The 22,916-nt window shown below is 37.0% G+C and overlaps 1 protein-coding gene and 1 long non-coding RNA gene across 5 annotated transcripts in view; one reads left to right on the top strand and one right to left on the bottom strand.

The window, feature by feature from the left end:
• The window catches only part of ARHGAP15 (Rho GTPase activating protein 15), a 677,227-nt gene that overhangs the window by 184,721 nt on the left and 469,590 nt on the right, over positions 1 to 22,916 (bottom strand). For both annotated transcript variants that reach the window (XM_043894414.1, XM_043894415.1), the window contains exon 11: positions 20,430 to 20,507. In XM_043894414.1, coding sequence (XP_043750349.1) covers positions 20,430 to 20,507 — 78 coding nt within the window. The remainder of the gene's footprint in view (positions 1 to 20,429; positions 20,508 to 22,916) is intronic.
• The window catches only part of LOC122688420, an 85,774-nt gene that overhangs the window by 8,412 nt on the left and 54,446 nt on the right, over positions 1 to 22,916 (top strand). Inside the window, exon 3 of one of the 3 annotated variants that reach the window (XR_006339443.1) lies at positions 10,318 to 10,620. The exons of the other annotated variants lie outside the window; for them this stretch is intronic. This is a non-coding gene — a long non-coding RNA (uncharacterized LOC122688420). Of the gene's footprint in view, positions 1 to 10,317; positions 10,621 to 22,916 lie in introns of those variants that run through there. 3 annotated transcript variants of the gene reach the window in all.

A 22,916-nucleotide genomic window follows, 5' to 3' on the forward strand; every position in this document is an offset into this window, starting at 1 on the left:
CCGTCATATGCAGGAAGGCTCAGAAACATATAGTCTTCCCATTACCCCGCACACAATCCTGGTTCTCTCATCAAAACATTCCATTTTCCTCATTTTGGTTAATTAAAGGACAGCTGGACATTTCATTACTGCACCAGCCTCAGCTCTGACTAGTTGAAATGGGGCAGGGAAAGGTCTTGGTCCCAAAGACACTTTCACCCGAGACAAAAGATTTTAAAATGCGTGCCTCTAAGGGAGAAATTTACAAAAGAAATAAAAATAATCTTTGAAGTGTGTACATATATATACCTGTGTATGGTTTTCACAACACAGAAGTACATATACATATGGGGAGGGTGAAACTTACATGGAAGAATTTTACTAGAGAGACTGTATCTACCTATCTATATCAATCTATCTATATATGGAGAGAGAGACACACAGGCACACTTATGTGCATACTTTAAAGATTACTTCTATTTCTTTTTCATACATATATGAAGAAAGGAATTAAAAAAGGAGTTGTGAGATTGGTGAGGTATTACTAATGGTTGGCTATTAGCATTTTATTGGCAAATCTCTAGACATGTGAAACTCGATGTCTATCTACTTTACCCTGTAAGTATAAAAAGCTACTGTAAATGTGAGAGGTTTAGAGGTTTAGAGGCATGGCCAAACTAAATATAAAAATAATTTTTCCCATGACATTATATGAGGTCACATGTTTTATCAAGAGGGCAAAGGGGTTTATACTAAAAAGGATTCTAACGAAAATTTTCCTCAAAAGAATTTCTAAGCTTTTATTGTTGCAACATTTTCTGTCCACATGAAAAACATCTACACTTAACCAACGTTAAGAATATTTCTACCGATTCTAGCAGGTTGGGGGCATTGCTGAGGGGGACATTAAGCATGTTTCCTAAATATTTTCACAGTTTTAGTGTTACTGACTTGAGAAACTTTGGGAACATGCCCCTCTCATCAAGATCGAGGAGGGGGGGTAGTCTTTATCTTTGAGAGATAACAGACAACTGGGACAATTCTTGCCTTTGGAATAGGTTTGATTATATTAATAGTTCATCATTTTTAAGACAAGGCTTATATGTTCATTCTTTTTTGAAATAGAACCTGGGTCTTGTCACCCCCTTCAGAATTAGCAGTTAAACAATACACTCTCTCTCCCCTTTAGACTAAGCAAAGGACCTGCTTTTAAAACAGTGTTAGTTAGACTCAACCTGTGTTCTGTGACAACCTAGAGGGGTGGGGTAGGGTGGGGTGTGGAAGGAAGGTTCAAGAGAAAAGGGACATATATATATATATATATATATATATATATATATATATATATAACTATCGCGATTCATGTTGTATGGCAGAAACCAACACAGCATGGTAAAGCAATTATCCTCCAATTAAAAATAAATAGAAAAAGGTCTCTGGGCTCTGGGCAATGGAGACTTGGTCAGCAACGTTCCCACTCCTAGAAATCTGAGGTATTATAGTCACACAATCTTGAAAGTCATACTGATAAGATTTTTGACTCAATGATTCCAAACTCTAAAGGGTTTGTGAGGATAATGGAGTGTGTTTATGCTAGCAAAAGTGGCATAGGAATAGACATCGTGCATAGAAGAAGTTCTTTGCACCTTTTCTTGTTTCCTTTAACAGATTCAGGAGCAACTATTTTCAGGAAAATGCATTTTGCTATGACCATCCATACAGTCTAGAAACCATTCTCTACTGTTCACATGTATTTTCAAGAAAATAGTATAAATAGTCACAGAATAAAAATAATTCAGACAACTTTTCCTCCTCTCAATCCTGATTTTATTAAACATAAAACATAAAAGCTGCAATTTTTCTATAAATGGAAAAAATATGATTATGATCTGCAGTGAATGGGAGAAATATGTAAGTCAGATTTGTCACTTGTTTCCAACAACTAGAACTGGGTTACCTCTTACAAAGGAAGAGTGCACCTCTAAACATACTATACTAGGTATGTTGGAACCCATAAAATTTCCAATTACTGCTTCAGAATTTATTGTGCACATATGGAAAATAATACTTGTAAAACAGAAAGGGGTTTCTGCCTTGTGCTGTCAATACTGTGAAGGATGAGGTGATTATAAAGCAAATTAACAATACTTTTAAATGTGCATTCACTTATCTTTCCAATTAAATCCTTGTTAAACAACTGCACAGACAGTAATGGCGCTTCTGCAAAGCACTGATCAAGACAGTTTTATTGTAATTTTTACTCTGTAACAATTAATCAAGTAGGCATTTTCTTTATTATTAAATTATTTAGTTAATAAATATTCTCAATTGGCTAACATATTTGTAGTTTACATGTTATTTTTGATTTTCCTACAGTGGAACATATTTGGGAATATTTCCATTTTCAAGCAGAGGGACCATTAAGGGATGTGATTTTATACATTTCTTTTCTCTAGAAGAATAACTGTGAACAAGAGAAGTCCTTGAAACTTTAAACCATTCAAAAGTCCTATTTCAACCCTTTTTTTTTTTTTTTGTAAGGGATGCAAACACATTGCTTTCAGCAGATAAGAAATGAGAGGTTTTGCTCTAAGGCGTCTTTCTGTTGGGGTAAGCGTTAAAATTAGCATTTTAAAAGTTCATTAATACCAGTTACAGACTTTTGAGTCATGAGGCTGCACTGTGGTTTGCATTTTCTTCTCTTGTCACAGTGAAAAGTACCTGAATGTTATTTCTTTTATAAACACACAAGGTGGTATAAATGAAGAAACATATAAAAATATCTAAGTTTTTTTCCGTTTTTGAATTTCCAGTTTTGTAATTGGAGATTTGAATTTATCCAGCTGGTATACTTCACTTTTAAGTGTTTTAGATGGGTCTTAATATGGTCTTTTTTTGTTTCAATTGTATATTTTATATTTAAAAGTTTTTGATTAGAATAAATTGTCAGATAACTGGATTAGTATTGAGAACAGTGATCTCAGAAATTACACCTGGATTTAAGATTCAGGAGGGCTATATTAATTCAGAATTAACATATGAGAGCTACACATTTGAGCCATAAAAAGAAAATTCCAGGCACAGTTGGCTCTAAAGTTGTCAAAGTGGTATGATTTTGAGATGAGTCAACATTACTTTTTGAAAATGCCTTACATAGAAACCTGATACCCTCACTATTGGCCTGGTTATAGGAGTCCCCTTATATCACTCTATTACGTAGTAAAGAGTCTGAACTAGTTTACTGAGGTTAACAGATTGTCACCTTACAAGGTCTGAGCAGACTCTTGGGAATGAGGATGATAAAGGTCAGCAGAGAGTATCAGAAAAGGGGGAGGGAAAGGAATAGAGCAGATGCTTGGGTGCTGTGAGTATGAAAGTGGAGAAAGCAGGCTTTGGGGGCCTCATAGGTGAGGGCAGAATAGCTTGAAGGCTCTAAACGCACACTTTGGTCCCTCTGCACTTTGAGATGACTGACCTCAGTTTCAAGTCAGATAGCTCTCTGGGGTTAGAAGTGCAATGCTGATGCCAAGGCATATATTCTCCTGGCTGAGTATTTGGCAAGCAGAAATCACAGGCTCTGGCAGGGACAACTTTACTGAGGGCCTATAATGTATTTGGCACATGACGGGCATAATGGGAAATCCATAAGTAAGCGTGAAGCACATTTCACTTCCCGGAATCTAATGGTCAGGAAAGGGAGAAAGATATGATGCAAAATAGACTAAAACCACTGCTGAACCATAGGTACACAATCATACAGGAACATCGTGGAAGAAGAAGCTAACTTCTGTTGAGATTGATCCCAGGAATCATGAGATTCGTCTTAAAGAGATGAAGTTACCAGTCAGCAAAACCAATGATGGTGTGTCTCTTGCTCAGAAAGACAGATCTGCTGTTCCTTCCATTGGGACCAATCAAATAATAGTATACACACATATTTCTGTCCCTGTGTCTGATGGGACATTGAATTGAAATATCTCGAGCATAGAAAGGAGACAACCCTTATGGTTGTCAAAGGAACGATTTAACCAGAAGGGTGAACAGGCCATTCACAAGAGAAAAATGTAGCAGGGAGTGGGGAGACCACAAAAAAAAACAAGCAATCTGGGAAAATGTAAAAGATGAGATGGTGAAACAGCAAGACAAACTGCTATTTAAACAACATTATTCTAGTGAGTTTTTTAGGATCTCATGGACATTACGTTAAGTAAACTATCAGACACTCTGCTCACCCTGAGAGCATCCAAGATGGAGACCAGGTTTTTGAAGATTTTAGCTGGGCCTTAAATCCATTTTGTCTCTAGATTACCATGAGACACAGTGCCTTCTCAAAATATCACTTGAATGAAACAAATGCAAGTTTTAGCAGGTCATTTAAACTCATAGGGACTTTCATTCATCTATAAAGAGAACAGCTTTTTTATACAGATCTAGTGAGACAGCCGGAGAAGGCAATGGCACCCCACTCCAGTACTCTTGCCTGGAAAATCCCATGGATGGAGGAGCCTGGTAGGCTGCAGTCCATGGGGTCGCGAAGAGTCGGACATGACTGAGCGACTTCACTTTCACTTTTCACTTTTATGCACTGGAGAAGGAAATAGCAACCTACTCCAGTGTTCTTGCCTAGAGAATCCCAACGATGGGGTCACACAGAGTCGGACACGACTGAAGTGACTTAGCAGCAGTAGCAGCAGTGAGACTGCATTGAAAATGCTTTAGAGAATCAAGTACCAACATTCCCTTGGCAAGTTCTAAGGGTGAGCACCATTCTCCTAAAGCGAATTTGCACAACTCTTTTAAAACAAAGCATGTATTTCTTTTGTTATTTCAAAAGAAACATGTGTTAACTGTAGGAAGTTAGAACATGTTTTAGAAAAAAGGAAGACAATAAAAGTCACCAGTACCTAGTCAGACATTTTATGCATTTCTTGCCATTGTTTCTGGAAGAGAGTTTGGCAATGCGCAGTGAAATAGTTCATTTTGAGAGTGTTCTCTAGCATGTGTAAAATACTTCTTTTTCTTTTTGAAGGAAATATCCCAATTCTGGATCCGATCAATATAGTAATTAAAGTGCATAGAGATTCTATCCACTGCAAGAGAGCTTTCAAAGCAAAGTAGGACAGACAGACTTATGGTCTCTGCTCTTAAGGAGTGTTCAGAGTGTTGAGAAGATAAGATATGAACATAGTGCTTGCTAATAATAAATGACAACACACACAACATGAGATTTCTGTGAATCAACTAGCTGAAACTGCAAACATATAATTTAAAAGGAGCAGCAATTCCTGAGGGTTGGGGTGATTCAGGGAAAAAACTGAGTTACATTTAAATAATCCAAGGAAGATATGAGATTAGCCTTTTACCAAAAGTTCTTTCCTTTTAAAAAATACACACCTCATTGTATTAAAATAGCTATCACCACTAGGATGGTTGTCAGGGACACATTTCGATATAATTTCTGATTCTACAAGCATACCCTGAAGACATCATGGGTTTGATTCCAGAATGCAGCAGTAAAGCAAATTCCACAATAAAGTGAAACATACAAATTTTCAGTGAATATAAAAGTCATATTTACACTTTACTGTAGTCTATTAAGTGTACAGTAGCATTATGTCTACAAAAATAATGTACATACTTTAATTATAAATACTTCATTGCTAAAACTTCTAACCATCAGCTGAGGTTTCAGTGAGTCATAATTTTTCTGTTGGTGGAGGGTCTTGCCATAATGTTAGTGGATGCAGGCTGATCAGGGTGGTGGTTGTTGAAGGCTGGGTTGGCTGGGGAAAATCTCTTAAAAAATGACAATGAAGTTTGCCATGTTAATAGACTCTTCCTTTACAAACACGTTGTCTGTAGCTTGCAGTGCAGTGCTATTTGATAGCATTTTACCCACAGTAGAACATCTTTCAAAATTAGAGTCAATCCTCTCAAACCCTGCCTCTGCTTTATCATTTAAATTTATGTAATGATCTAAATCTTTTCTGCTATTGTGAGAATCCTCACAGCCTGTGCACCAGGAGTAAATTTCACCTCAAGAAACCAAATTCTATGCTCAACAATAAAAAGCAACTCTTCATCCATTCAAGTTTTATCATGAGATTGTAGCAATTCAGTCACATCTTAGGCTCCACTTCTAGTTCTCTTTCTCTTTCCACTGCATCTGCAGTCACTTCCTCCACTGAAGTCTTGAGCCCCTCAAAGTCATTCATGAGGATTGGAATCAACTTCTCCCAAACTTCTACTGATGTTGATATTTCCAGTTCTTCCCATGAATCACTAATGTTTTTAGTGGCATCTAGAATAGTGAATCCTTTCCAGAAGGTTTTCAATTTACTTGGTATAATTCCATCAGATGAATCACTATCTATGGCAGCTATATAACTTTATGAGATATATTTCTGAAATTATAAGGCTTGAAACTAAAAATTACTCCTTGCTCCAAGGGCTGCAGAATGTGTGCTGTCAGCAGGCATGAAAACATTAAGCTCACTGTCCATCTCCATCAGAGCTCCTGGGTGACCAGGTGCATTGTGAATGAGCAGCAATATTTTGAAGAAAAATCTTTTTCTTTTCCTGAGCAGTAGGTCTCAACAGTGGGCTTAAGAAATTCAGGAAACCATGTTGTCAACAGATGTGCTGTAACCCAGGTTTTGTTGTTCCATTTACAGAGCACAGGCAGAATGGATACAGCATAATTCTTAAGGGCCCTAGGATTTTCAGAATGGTAAATGAGCTTTGGCTTCAAGTTAAAGTCACCAGATCATTAGCTTCTTATAAGAGAGTCAGACTGTCCTTTGAAGTTTTGAAGCCAGGCATTGACTTCTCTTCTCTGTGAAAGTCTAGATGGAATCTTCTTCCAATAGAAGGCTGTTTCATCTGCATTGAAAATCCATTGTTTAGTGTAGCACCTTCATTAATTATCTTAGCTAGATCTTCTGGAAAACTTGCTGCAACTTCTATGCCAGCACTTGCTGCTTCATCGTGTGCTTTGATGTTATGGAGACAACTTCTTTCCTTAAATCTCCTAAGCCAACCTCTGCTGATTTAAGATTTCTCTTCTGCAGCTTCCTTATTTGTCAGTCTTTATAAACTTGAAGAGAGTTAGGACACTGCCCTGGTTTAGGCTTTGGCTTAAGGGAATATTATTAGGCTGTTTTTGATCTTCTATCCAGACCACTAAAACTCTCCATATAAGCAATAAGACTCACTTTCTTATCATTTGTGAATTACTAATTTCCCTGGTGGCTCTGCTGGTAAAGAATCCTCCCACAATGCAGGAGACCTGGGTTCAATGCCTGGGTTGGGAAGCTCCACTGGAGAAGGGATGGGCTACCCACTCCAGTATTCTGGCCTAGAGAATTCCATGAACTGTATAGTCCATTGGGTTGCAAAGAGTCGGACATGACTGAGCGACTTTCACTTTCAGCCTTTCAGAGTTGCATTTTAATGTTTTTTTTTTAAATCTTCTGTTTGCATTCACAACTTGGCTAACTGATGCAGGAGGCCTAGCTCTCTGCCTGTCACAGGTTTTGACATGCCTTCCTCACTAAGCTTAATCATTTCCAGTTCTTGATTTAAAGTGAGAGACACGTGACTCTTTTCTTTATTTGAACACTTAAAGGCCACTGTAGGGTTCTTAATTGGCCTGCTTTCCAAATTGCTGTGTGTTAGGGACTAGAAGGCCCTCAGAGAAGGAGAGAGACAAGGGCTGGATGGTAGAGCAGTCAGAACAAACACAACATTTGTGGATTAAGTTCACTGCTTTACATGAGCACCATTCACAGTGCGCCAAAACAATTACAATAGTGACTTCAAAGACAACTGATCACAGATCACCATAGCAATCATTACAATAAAAAGTTTGAAATATTGTGAAGATTACCAAAATGTAACACAGAGACACAAAGTGAGCAATTGCTGTTGGAAAAATGGCATGGATAAACTTGGTACAGTGTTGCCACAGACCTTTAATTTATATAAAAGGCAGTGTCTATGAATAATAAAGTGAAGCCCAGCAAAATCAAGCATATGTAGCATTTTCCACTATAACTGATTCATTATTTCATGTGATTAACTCATCTCTAGAGAACAGATGGTCTTGCCTTAAAGTTAAGAAAACTGGCCTAGGAAGGCTAAGTGACTTGAGCAAGAAAACACAGCTAGTAACAGGTGATACGGTAACCCATCAAAGTTATCTAACTTCTGGACCTCAGTGTTCTCATTGCAACTAATGGTTTAAAAGAAATGGTTCAAAAGACACATGGAAAATAAGACAAATTATAATATGGAGATTGCCTCATGTAAACCAGTGACCATTATATCTTGACTGACCTACTGCAATCACCTCCTAACTGCTCCCTGGTTTCTACCCTTGTCCTCTATAGTCTATTCTTCTCATAGCAGTCAGAACGATTTAAAAATAAATAAATAATATCAGATCATTTTGTGATTATCTGCCACCCCCCTCCACACCTTAACTTTCTATTGAATTTAGAATGAAAGGCAAAACTTCTTATCTTGTTTTGCAAGTGTTTCCCTGGGTGGCTTTGCCCATCTCTCTGATTTCCGTGTCCTGAGGTCATACAAACCCTGATTCTCTGGGACCAGTTTTCCTCCGCCTGGTCATTTCTCCCTCCACATCTTTATGTCCCCGTCTCCTTCCTGCCGGGGCAAGTCTCTACTCAGATGGTACCTCCTCAAAGAGATCTTCACAGATCATTGAAAATAAGCACCATCTTCCTCATCCCTTCAGTTATTCTTTATCATGTCACCATCTTGATTCTTGGCTTATCTAGTAAGCACCTTGTATATTTGATTATAATCTATCACTTGTCATCAAAATGAATACTTCACCAGATATTGACTCCCTTGGGCTCTTCTCAGTACTTAGAAGAGGCCCTGATTCACAAAAGGTTTTTCAGTAAATATTTTTGAGTAAATAAATCTCCATTTCAAGTCATCCTTAGGCAAATTAAAGTCTTATTTTATTCCTTAAACTAATTTTCCTCATTTCTTGATTTTTATATACTTTTAAATTTATAATACTTTGGGGGGTGGGGCATTGCAAGACCAGGAAAGTCCCTTGCAGTTTGAGCCTTGAAATTTGAGAGGTGGCTTTTGGCAGACTGGCATGGGGCTGGCAGGGCCTTGGCAATCAGCAGCATCACTGAGAGGAATCACACTGTGGACATTCACATCAGTAGACGACAGTCCTAACTGTGGTCTTACCACCTGGGTTGAGAGTTGCCCATTGTGCAGGCAGTTTTTCTTGGCCTATTGGGCCAGGATGTTAGTGCTGGCTCTGGTCTTCCATCTTAACAGCTGCCTCTTTATTTTGCTAAGTCTTTATTATCTGGTCCATGTTGGACAATCAGATTATGACCTCATGTGGAGGCAAGAGGTAAAGAGAAGTTGGTGGTTTATCGGGTCGACTGGACATAAACTTTCAAACTCTGAAGATTTTTTTTCTTAGGGTTATATAACACCTTGGCCCTAAGAAGCCTGGTAGTCTATTCAGGCCTAACCATCACTGGTGGTCCAACATTATTCATTAATTCACTTAAGGAATTAATTCGCATTATGCAAAAACCTACTTGAAGGCTATTATGTTCTAAGTATAGTAAGAACTGGGGGGGGGGGGTTACTTAGGAGACCAAACCAGGCAAAATCTTGCTTGTATAGAGGCTACAGTGTAGAGGAGGAGGGCAGTAACTGAAGCAACAAATAAAGAAGCAAGGCAGTTTCAGATAGTATGTGTTGTAAAGAAAACAAAACATTGGGATGGAGAGTGGATGGGTGGATACTGTGGAGGCATGTTTCAGACATGCTAGTAATGGAAGGTCTTGCTGAAAAAATGATTTGAATGTTGAGAAGAGTGAGTCCGGTAGGGACTGGAGGAAGCACATTCAGGCACACAGGAGCAGAATCCAAAGCCTTGGGAAGGAAATGAGCTTCATGTGTCTGAGGAAGGAAGGAAGGAAGCCAGGGTGGTTGGAGACTAGTAAGATGAGAGACAGGGACACAGTAAGATCAGAGAGATAGGAAGGAAAAAGAATTTGTGGGGCCTGCAGATCCTAGGAGTTTCTTACTAATTTACATTGACTAGACCAACAGGTTTCTTGGCTATTAGATTCGAATATCCATGGAAATATAGGCTCCATGTCAATGAGAACGTCATTTGCTGTATTCACTGCTATATTTCCAGCATCCTCCATGTTGCCTGGCACAAAGTAAGAAGGTTTTGAGTGTCTGTCAATGAACAAATGATGTAAAAGCCAAAATCTTATTTTCTGAAGCTCATTTCTCACTTCCATATCAATTCTGATGTTTCAGGCCCCTCAGAGAAGAGGAAAGTGGACAGGCATACCTACCACTCCATCTCCAGTAGGCCATGAATGTGAAGGTATATCCAGAGGATGATTTTGAAGTCCGCATGACTAAGTCACTCAGATTTTCATCTGATCATTGCTTCACCCCTAACTTTGTAAACTTTGGATGCTTCTCTTCAGGGAGATCATGGGGACCTGGAAAAGTTCCTTCCTGCCTCTATACTTGCTACTTTTTCTTTCTAGAAGAAACTTTGAAGTAATAAGAATACTTTTTCACCCCACCCCCCCATAGCACACTTTTGTTAGGAAATGCTTTTCAACTACGTGGAGTGCCTTGAAAAAGAGGTGCCATATGTGAGTCACTGAAGCCAAAATTATCGGCAACAGGGACTTTCCTGTGTGAAAACAAAAACCAAAGCATACTTTCAGAATTCAAAATTCAGTGCAAGGACTTAACAAGAGTAATACAATCAATTTCATCTCTATTTAGTCAATTCTGATTTTCTCTCTACTTCGTCATTTCCAACATTCTGGAGAGCCAAGATGGCAAGCAAAGTAGCACCACTATTTCCCATAGCATGCCTGTCTTGCCCAATAGCCAATGACATGCAGCAAATCATCTCTCCTCAAGCTTTTCCTCACTGAGGCAGAGAATGGGAATTTGGGATTTTTTCACTCTTTATTTGTGTCCCATGATTTTTTTATTCAATCTAAATTAAGTGTTAATTTATAGGAGTCTGGGAGAAAATAAATCGAAATATTGCTTGAGTGTTCTTTATTGAGATACCTAAGAAGTAGAACCTAACACAATGTACCTATGATACCATTTGATAGGAGTTTATCAGAAGGTCATCATTCTCTAATTTTGTTGCACCAAATCTTTATTTAACCCATAAAGAGTATTGTGCACTTTGTTGTACTAGGGATACAAAAATGAATCAAACTTACTACCCTCCATGAAGTCACAGGCAGTTAAGGGTTATTTATTGAAAGAACACTTTAAAATGAGGTTTCCTTTTATAACAGTCCCACAGACTGGACATCAAGAAAGTATAGTAGCATAATAAGAAGTGGTTTTTGGTTCTTTGATGTTAAAAAGAAGAAAATGTCTCTCTCTTCCCTCCCCTACAGTAAATTGAATCCAGCAACCAGTGACATATTCTTTGGAGTAAGTTTAAAGTGGGTTCATTGTCTGGCTTTAAAACATATTACCCTTGTGGCCTTAGAAACGTTACTTAATCTTTCTGAACCACAATTTTCATGTATGCATAATGTGGATAATAAAGTTTATCTACCTAGCAAAATGCTATATGGATTAGAGATACTTCTAACTTTGCATACCTGCCATGTAGTAGATTCTCAATTAAGCACTAGCTAGTGTTAGTATTATTCTATTACATTTTTAAATATTATTTACCCTTTAGTTTTGTTAGCAAATCCTTAGGCACAACAATTTTCCTTTTCATTTATTCCAGAATCTACAATATTGGAAAAGGATTGGAGTTATGAAAAACGTCAGCAATTTTAATCATATGAATAATATACATGTTACATTCATGACATTAATTTCCTAGTTGCATTCTAGATCATGATTCAGACTTCATAAAAGTTAGTTAACATTATTATATCAATCAATAGTCAAAGAGAAAACCGTTTATCATTAGAAAATTGGTTAACAAAAAGGGTTCACAGTCTATTTCTTCTTTTCTTAAAAACACATCTCACATGTCTTATGGTTTGTAGCTCATGTTTTCTCTAAATAGCCAGAATAAAACTAGTTGGACATTGCACAGGGGCTCCCAAACCTGGCTATGCACTTGACTCGGCTGGAAAGTTTTTCTTTGAAAATGAATATTTAGAGCTCTAACCTCAGCCTTTTGCATCAGAGTTTTTATGACTGAACTTCAAAAATCAAATATGCAGGGCAGGAATAGAGATGCAGACATAGAAAATGGACTTGTGGACACAGCGGGGGAAGGAGAATGGGGGACAAATTTAGAGAGCAGCATTGAAATATATACATTACCATGTGTAAAGCAGACAGCTAGTGGGAAGTTGCTGTATAAGAGAGGGGGTTCAGCCTGGCGCTCTGTGATGACCTGGAGGAGTGGGATGGTGGGTGGGAGGGAGGGAGGCTCAAGGAGGGGAGATATATATATACACACATATAGCTGATTCACTGTTGCACAGCAGAAACACAACATTGTAAAGCAACTATACACTATTTTAAAAAATAAACAAACAGTGGCCATGATCTATAAGAAATAAATAAAATTAAAAAACATAAAAAGCCCCACTACTTGATTCTTGCGGTAGACAGACTTTACAATGATCCCTGGTTATCTCTTCCTCCTCGTCTTCATGCCTCCTGTAATCCCCTCCTCTAAGGTATGGATAGGAACCACAACTTGCTTCTAACCAACAGTATGCACCAACGGTGTTGAGTTATAACCTTTTTGATATCTTATAAAAGATTATAACTTTACGTCAGCCACTGGTCTTTCTCCCTAACTGCTCTGATGAAGAAAGCTGCCATATTGTGAGATGGAATATGGGGAGGTCCACAAGGCCTTTGACCAACAGCCAGTATTGTTGAGGCCTTAAGTTCAACAACCTATAAGGAACTAAATCCTGCCAAAACCACGGGAGCTTGGAAGCAGACCTGTCCCCACTTGAGCTTCCAGATTAGGGCCCATCCCTGGCGGACACCTTGATTGCGGTCTTATGCAGAATTCAGCTAATCTACCTCTGACTCACAAAAACTGGGAAATTATAAATATGTGTTGCTTAAGCAGCTAAGTTGCTGGTAACATTGTTACCCAGCAGTAGATAACCAACCCAATTTTGAAATATAGTCAGGGCTGGGAACCAATGCTTTAGACTTTGTTTAGAATAGAAGTAAGTTCAATGTGTTTTTTCTATTAATTTTTAATGACTATGCATTAATTCTAATAATAATGATAAATGATGATGATGGATTTTTATAAATATCCATAGAGGTTTCCTTGAAGATTGGTAGTTGCACATCTCTGACCAGTATTATTTCTGGACTCAATTTTTTGACCCAATGGAAAAAGCACAACTAAAGTAGGCTTGAAAATTTCAGTAGATTTTATTCTTCCCCTCCAATGAACATGAGGCTATTCTTTCGGAATCTGGAATTTCCCAAAAGCCTTTGGATAAGATAAAGATAAAATAAAGACTTCCTATGAATTTGGCTAGAAATGAGACGAATCATTGGATAGTCTCTAAAGAAAAATAATATTATTATCATCAGAGAAAACTCAATCATGTGGAAGCCAAAAGCCATATTTGATTATTAATATTTATTATCATGTTATTATTAAGACAATTAAGTAATATTGATTTGATTTCAAGTAAGCACTTGTCATCTTAATTGAATCTAATACTGATTATCATTGCTTGATTCAGAGTTTTTAAAGTCCTTACATTTTCATGATTATTCCCATTTTGGAAATGAAGAGTCTGTGATTCGAAGGGGTTAATGTAATTTCTATTAGACTAACAAATAGCTCAGAATGAAGATAAGGAGGCAGTTTCATCGATGCTGACCCAGTGCTCTTTCCTGACTAGATGGTCTGTGTCTTTGATTGTTTCACCACAGAGTTAAGTCAGTTCCTTATTGCTTGGTATACAATGAATTATAAAATATAGTTTATAATAAATGAATGGTGTCATTTGTTTTAAAATAAGTAGGTAGAATTTGTTTACTTTAAAGACTAAAAGTGTTTGAAAGTTGTAATTAGAATATTACATGAAACTAAAAACTATATAAATATATGTGCATGTGAAGATCTTATTGTTTCGACCTCTGTGTTTAGCGTTACTTACTAATAACAAATACATTTTCTTAAGCAGCTAGGAAGCAATATAAGCTTTGGCATCAATAGTCTTTGAGCCCTCTGACTCAATGTAGCTGAAAAATGAGGTCTGAGAAAGTTTCCAAAGCCCTGAATGATGTTAGAGTCTGGCCCTTTTATGATCAAGTGATCTTTTCAGCTTTAATGGGAAAAATAAATCATTGTTAAAAGATAATCTTGTCACATGGAAGCCAGAAAGGTGCAATATCAGTGATTCAACTTACCAAAAAACCGCCCTGTGGAATGGATAAAGCAAATAACACAGTTCGTTTGTTGTTGCTGTGCTTGGTGGTGAGAGGGGAGTAGGCTTAAGGAAATACCTCATTTTAAAAATAATAAGAGGGCAATATAAACTCTCTTAATAGAAAAATGAATGGACTTGATACAAGGGCTATTTTATGAGGACAGAACTAGAAGTTTGGAAATCCTTTTCCGGATCTTTTCCTGTTTCATCCAATCGCTTATTTCATGGTGAAACTGCCAATTGTTCACATTCTTTCTCACTTTCCTCTTCTCTTATTCAATTTTTGATGCTGCAAATAATATGAAAAGCACCAGGATAGCTACTAAAGTTAATGCTTTGCTTTCTTTTGCTTTGTGGTACAAATCTATATAAAAGTAGTTTAGATATAGCTGGCAACACAAAATTGTTCCTCTAATAGTTTATTTTCAATGGAGCTTATTCTTAGCATGATCAAAATAAGCAAGTTCATCTCTTTAAGCCAATATTTAATTTGGATTATTATGCCAGTAAGATATGGGTGAATAAAGATATGCAAAGTATAAGACTGTAAATTAATGGGAAAAAAAATCCTCTTCCATTTAAAAATAACACACACACAATCGTATGCACACACACACGTACACACACCCACATACCCAATTAAGATTCTTGGCCATGGAGATTTATGGCATTTATATATTTTGTTCCTCTGGGTGTGAAAAAGTGAAGGAGGGTGTCCCTGAGAATGTTCCTTTAAATTATTTTTCTATATATGGAAAGCATGTCTAAAATTCTGGTAAAAAGTAACTTCCTCCAGTTCAGAGAAATGCTTAGAGGGAAGATTTGTTATTGTGTACCAAGTAACACCAGTTTGGAAAAGTCTCAGTCAGGTCTTCTCCCAGTGCCTCACAATCCTCTATTGTCTCACGGGCTCGGGAGGTTTTACAATTAATATTTTCCAAAAAGGATGCCAGGCTTCCTTGTCCTTTTTTTTCAAAGGGTGAGAGAGAGCATCTAAGTAATATAAAAGGGAGTCTGAACTGAATTTAGAGTTTGACCAATAAGCCCGATGGGCAGCTCAAACCAGAATTCTGGTGCCAAAGGAGGGGGAGTTCAGACTGGTGGGATCTCTAAGACCCACTTTCAGAAGTTCTCAAGACAGTGAGGCAGCATCCTCAGTGCTAAACTCTGTCCTTTGTAAAAGGACCCCCACACAAGTCGCATCACAGATCATTCCAAAGAATCAACGCAGTGTCACTGGCTGATGATAAGTTGACATCTAAGATCATAGACCAGTTTCTTTGGGGGATGCCCTCGTAGAATGGAGGAGAAGCATCAGCAAAATGTCACTGAAAGCTGTCACCAAATATAACAAACAGGGCAGGGCACGGCTCACTAACGCATCAACAGCCAGTGAATCTAGAGTCTTTCATGACTCTTTGTGAGGGTTGCAACAGAATATTGTGGTAGTTTCTTGTTCCAAACATAGATACATGAAGCTCTACTGAGAATGGTAGTGTCAGGCGTCAGACTTCTTCCTAACTGTAGCATTCGGCGTTTTCCCAGGAATTTCTCTTTCTTGAAAAGTTTCAGTCAAACTCCCACGACAATACTTGTCACTTACAAATACCAGAAAATAGAAAGCCACTAAGAAGTGGGTAAAACATGAAGAGACTGATCTTCACTTTTGTAAGGAGTTAATAAACAATCAACGAATGGGCAAAGTCAAACTCAACAGTGGTTTTGGGCACTGGTTGAGACATAGAGATGTGGGATCTAGTCCGAGCCCTCTCACTCACTTGCTTTATGGCCTGAGGGCATTATTTAACATTTCTGGGTCTAAGCTTCCCACCTTTAAAATAGAAACAGTAATAACCCACATTCTATGGAATGGTAGGACTAAAATAAGTAAAACACTTGGTAGAGTGCCTGGTACATAATAAATTATGAAAATATGTTCGCTACTTTTATAATAATAATTGTTATTATCCTCATCATTACTAGTTACAATTAGGAAGTGCTTTTCAAAAGTGATCACTTTGAATTTAACTTGTATGCCATCTGATCTGGAAGTATAATAAGGGTATCCAATTCCTAGTGATTTAGTGAGTCAAACAGAAAACCAAAACAAATTGAATCATTCAACTGGTGTATTTAGAATTGCTGATGATTATAGCATTCAAGAAAGTTAGTGAAATACATAAATTGCAATTAAACTGTTCTTGAAAATCACCAAAATCAGTTTTCATTTGTCTAGTCTAATCGTGGGTAGGGCTTATTCATTTAAAAAATATACATTTAGAACCTTCTGAAAAGGAAACATCGTGGAATGTGAACATGGAGGAGATAAAAGGTGTTAATACAGAGAGGGTATGCCCAAAGCAGCTATGTTCTATCTTAGAATACAAAAAGGAATGCATTGCAATCACATATCCCGTTTTGCTTTTCAAGGAATTACCACTGGACTGCCACTCTATTGCCTTGCACATGCGTGCATACACACACACACATATTCACTCACATACATACACACACATAGAGGAAATCACAATGATGTACACATTCACTGTCTTTGTATCCAGCACTGATTATCTCCTATGTCAGCTCTGTTGTCAGCAACCAGCATGTAGAAGGGGAAGGTATGGTGTTAGAACAAATGTTACAGCTCCACTCCTGTAATTTCATTCACAAGATAATCTGATTAGTAAAATTTGAGGGAGACTGGCATATCTTTTATCATCTAATCCAAAAAAAAAAAAAAACACAACACAGCTTGGACAAAATCACTAGTATCAAAGGTTCTAATACAGCATAATTTGTGCTGAGTGTATTGCATTCTGACAGTGCTATAAACCAGGGAGACAGTTTACTGACAATTCTGTGCTACCAGATACCAACTCAGGCCTCTGTCCAGCTTTACATTGTCAGCTCTCATGGAAACATGAGCAGTTACACAGTCCCAGAGGATGCTGAAGTTTTGCAAAAGATGAGATGGACAGATTTCATATTTTCATTGCAGATTTTTTTTTTTTTTGCCTTTTCAAACTGCTGAGCATAATTTTTTTTTTTTAAAGGCAGGAAATGCAACTAGTGTTTGTTTCTAGCATGGCTTCTGTTTTGAGATTTCTTCTTTGTAGAAGAAATGTGTTGCCCAGCTGTCTAGAATCCCAATCAGGATATGGTTTCTGTATGAAATATATTACAAGAATGATTTTAGCTGGTTATAAACAGGAATGGTTATAAAAAGCTGGGGCTATTTTATCCAATTTTTATCCACGGAGGGGGTACTCTGGTTCAGGCCAATGGGACCAACATGAATACATAAGGTAATGTTCAGTTCTGTTTTCTGCCCATGAAGGACAGTAATTCTGAAAGACAAAGGTACATATTAGTGAGCAAACAGATTCTTAGTTACAGTGTAAGTGAAAGTCGCTCAGTCGTGTACAACTCTTTGCGACCCCATGGACTATACAGTACATGGAATTCTCCAGGCCGAAATACTGGGGTGGGTAGTCTTTCCCTTCTCCAGGTGATCTTCCCAACCCAGGGACAGAGCCCAGGCCTCCCACATTGCAGGCGGAATCTTTACCAGCCAACTCACAGGGGGAGTTACAGAGATGCTCAGAAATAAGCAGCACGTGACCACTGACCAAAAGCACTGTAGTTAACACTTAAAAGCATGGTTCAACCCAAGCTGAACTGCTGGAGAGGTTAATGCTTCTTAGTATTAATACTTCTCCTATTTGCAACACACACACACAGACAATATACAACAGATATTAAGAGCTCTCTGCATGGAGGCTCCAAGAGCTACTGGTGGTTAATGAGGGTAGATACAAAACTGATTTAAATTCTACCTTTTTAGGTGTATAGAGATTCAGGGAGGAGACAGATATTTCAACCAGTACGCTCTTTTTTCTTATTCCAAGACTTTCAAATTGTAATGCTTCTGAAATATAATCACTGAATACATTTGATAAAATTCTCTTTTAAAGAATGGCATTAAATATCTGGGTCTTATAATAGATGGAATTTTAGAAGTTAGATATGCTTGTACGAATGCAAATTTAACTACCCAGCATAATGGGCACCCAGAGAAGGAATCTGACTGAAGGAATGTTGCAAGCTCCCTGGAGAAAATGATTTATAATCTGAGCCTTGAAGAATAAGGATAAATCTAATGAGACAGGAAGTTTTTGTTTGTGGGATAGGAAGGAAAAGATAGGAGGATATTGAAAGTAGATGAAAGAGTGTATGCAAAAGCACTAAGAAATACAACAGCATGTAAATAAGGAAGTACAGTTATGAATGTATTGTGAAAGAAATTCTAAGGGCTTGCATCTGGCTAGACGTAGGTGGGGAGCCAGATTATGAAGACTGTGTAAATTCTCCTGAAGGCAATGAGACACTATTGACTTTTTAAGTGAAAGGGAAACTTAGATGTACTGAACAACTGCCATGAGTCTGTTATGTTTCTAAGGGAATACCACATCTTATCTCATTTCATTCTCACAAGTATTTCCGAGGCACCTCCTTCCTGTTTCTACTGATAAAAAACAGAGCATAGGAGAATTAAATAGTTGCCAAGGACACAAGGAGAGAGTGTCTTGTTTTTATCCCACATTGTATAAATCTAAACCTATGAGCTATCTGTAATAACATCTCAAGATGTTTCAATCTTTATTTTATTCAACATTTCCTAATTATTATTTTTTAAATTCCCATCTTTTTTAGAGAAAGTTTAGGTTTACAGGAAAGCTTAACAGAAAATATAGTTTCCAATGTACCCTCCTTATACTTGCCCACTCCCCCACCATTTCCCTTATTAGTCAGATCTTGCATTAATGTAGTACATTTGTTACAACTGATGAGCCAATATTTATAAGTTATTATTAACTAAAGTCCACAGTTTTCATTAAGGTTCACTCTTAGGGTTATATATTATTTAGATTTTGACAAACATATAATGACATGTATCCACCTATACAATATCAAACAGAGCAGTTTCATGGCCCTAAAAATCCCCCATGCTCACTCAGTCTTCTCTCTCTCCCCTCAAATCCTTTACCATCACTGATCTTTTGCAATCTCCATAGTTTTGCCTTTTCCAAAATGCCATATAGCTGAGATGATATAGTATATAGCATTTTCAGACTGGCTTCCTTCACCTGGCAACATGCAGTTAAGTTTTCTCCAAGCTTTTTCATTACTTGATAGCTTGTTTCTTTTTATCAGTAAATAATATTCCATTGTAGGGATGCTTTATGGTTTGTTTATCTATTCACCTACTGAAGGACATCTTGGGTGCCTTAAAATTTTACCAATTATGAATAAAATTAATGAAAATATTTTGTGCAGTTTTTTTTTTGTGTGGGTGGACATAAGATTTGAACTCATTTGGGTAAATACCAAGGAGTACAACTTCTGGATAATAAGGTAAGGATAAGTTTATTTTCATAATAAACTGCTAAGATATTTTCTGAGTTAGTTGTACTATTTCTCATTTCTTCTAGTATGAATGAGAGTTCCTGTTGCTCCACATCCCTGTCAGCAACAGCAGTTGGTGCTGTCAGTGTTTTAAATTTTAGCTATTCTAATAAGCTTGTAGTAGTATTTCATTGTTGTTCTAGTTTATAATCTTTTGGTGATATGTGTATTTCATAATTTTTATTATTTTACTTACCTATTACATATTTTCTAACATCTGTGAGTTTGACTCTTACATTTTCCACTGTTCATTTATTTATTCAATTATCAACATATATTAAATGTGTATTACATGTCAGCAACATTTTTCAAAGCTAGTTTATTTTTTTACTCATTATTCTCTTCTTCATTTTTAGTTTGTCATATTTCACTTGTTATTTATTTCACACAATGTAATAGCTAGTCCCCTTTTTATTGTACTCATCTTTAAATAAACTATATTCATAATACACACAGCAGAGAGTGTGCAATATTGTTAGAGCTAAAACTACTTGAAAAAAGGTCTGAAGTAAAGAAATCACTTACCTTGGTTGACAATAAATCTTAACTTCTGTATTGTTGCCAGATTGCCACTAACTCGATATATTCCATCAACATCTAGACCTGAAAACAAAAGGGCATGTTTTATATTCACTCATTTAAGACTGAGATGATAAAAGAAAAATAATAATTATACTATCTCTTCCTCACAGAGAAAACAAATTTCTTTTTCCTAGAGCAACTAGTCTTCAATATTTTAATCCAAACAAACTAATCGTTAAGCTCAGTAACAGCTAACCACCGACAAACTTGATTGTAGTTGAAACATAAAAGAGCAGTAGGTAGCATGGAATTTCACAGTATAGTTATGATTCATTCCCAAAGACAGAAATCAACCTGAGGGTGCAGTAGGCAGAAGAACCTTCATGTATATGTGTATTATTGGCCCTCGTTGGAAAGATAAAGTACCCCAAGGTGTTTGTGAAGTTTCCCTTCCTTAAAAATTCTTCCTTCCTTCTTTCCCCTTTACTGCTTTCTCACTTCTCTTCTTATTCTCTCCTTTTCTTCCCTCTCTCCTATTCATATTCTATTCTGTTCTATTCTATTCTATTCCTAGGGATTCCAATTCATTTCCATTTGGTTTCATTTTCTTCTTCATGCAGTCCCTATGGCATAACATGTACTGGTCTGATTATTTGAAACTACAGAATGAAAATTCTACTCTCGATGTATAACTACTTTGATAGTCTCTAGTGTATTGTAGGTAATGGGATACTCCATTACAGAGGGGAAAAATAAAAAGAAATCCTTGACAAGATGGTGACATTAGTTTCAGATTATTTTAAAACTAGTCATCTATAATTCAAAATAACTTATCCTGGCAGTGGGTTTGGATAATCAACCGCTTGTTTTCCACATATTTATTTATATCTATATCATCTGGTTATTTCCATGACCCGGTTATGAAAAAGATGGAGAAACAGGAAAATGAAAAGAGAAACACTTATTCAGACACTCTTATTATCAATAAGAAATGTTGATAACATAATTTTATGTCAGGACTGCATATTCCTTGATATGTCCAGGCCCTCAAAGAGACTTAGTTAGATTAGTTAGATTACTTAGTTACTTAGTTAGATTACCAGTTAACATAGAGGTCAGCACCTACCTCAGCAGTTTTTGTAAGGAGGTGACATAGCACCATTGTTAAACTTTGTGATTCACGATAGTTAGTATTACATAAACTGATAAATATTACTGTCATGGTATAACAGAAAAAAGTCTATTTAAAGTCTTTACTGACATGAAATGAATTCTTTCATTGTTTTACAATCTTTATTTTTATGTACTTTATAGTAAGAACATTTCTGCTGTGCAAAATACATCATCAGTAACTTAGGACAGGCTGACATAATGTGTAATACTAGTACTAACGGCATAAGTCAGAGCCATTATTCACTCAGTTTTAAGACATTATTTTAAGAGCAACTTTCATTTTACATCAAAATTGAAGGAAAGGTACAGCGATTTCCTATGTAACCCTGGCCCCTACACATGTATAGCCTCTCCTGTTGTCAACATCTCCTACCGGAGTGATACATTTGTTAAAACTGAGGAAACACCACCAATACACCTAAAGTCCATAGTTTACATTATGGTTCGGCCATGGTGTTGTACAGTCTATTGGTTTGGACAAGTGTCTAATGACATGTGCATGCATGCCAAGTCACTTTAGTTGTTTCTGACTATGTGCAACCCTTTGGACTGTAACTGCCAGGCTCCTCTGTTCATGGGATTCTCCAGAGAGCAATACTGGAGTGAGTTGCCATGTCCTTCTCCAGGGGATCTTTGAACCCAGGGATCGAGCCCGAGTCTTTTATGTCTTCTGCATTGGCAAGTGGGTTCTTTACCATTAGCGCCACCTAGGAAGCCCCCATGATGACAATGGATAATGACATGTATCCATCATTAAAGCATCATACAGAGTATTTTCACTGCCTGAAAAATCCTCTGTGCCCCACCTACTAGTCCACACTACGGTTTTATTCTTCCATGTAATAACTTGTATACAATTTCAATAAAACTGAATGGCTATTAACAAATGTATTAATTGGTGTGAGTTTTGTGGTTATAGAATAGTTTAACAATAAATCAGCAAGCCTCTGTCCCTTCTTGAGAACTACGAATTTAGGAGGAATTTAGATTAGGTGGAACACCTATTAGTATGTGGTAAAAATGTCTAAGATACATACATTTATAAAAATCAAATGTGTTCGAATAGCTCCATTAATCAAAGTGCACTCCAGTTTGTTTTCAAGCACAATGCGCACTTAACAACTTAAATGTGATAGTCAGTTAAAACTTTTCCAACATCTGATTTTCAGTTTTTGCACTCGACTATGTTGGTCTTTAGTTTATGTACGTGTGCTAGGAACTTTTTAATTTTATTTTTTTCTTTATTTTGTCTTATATTTTCTTCTTTGCTTTGTCATGTAGACAATCTTTCTGACTTAACTTTAACTTCTGTGTTTT

The sequence above is a fragment of the Cervus elaphus genome, chromosome 33 (genome assembly GCF_910594005.1).
Source record: "Cervus elaphus chromosome 33, mCerEla1.1, whole genome shotgun sequence".
NCBI lineage: Eukaryota > Metazoa > Chordata > Mammalia > Artiodactyla > Cervidae > Cervus > Cervus elaphus.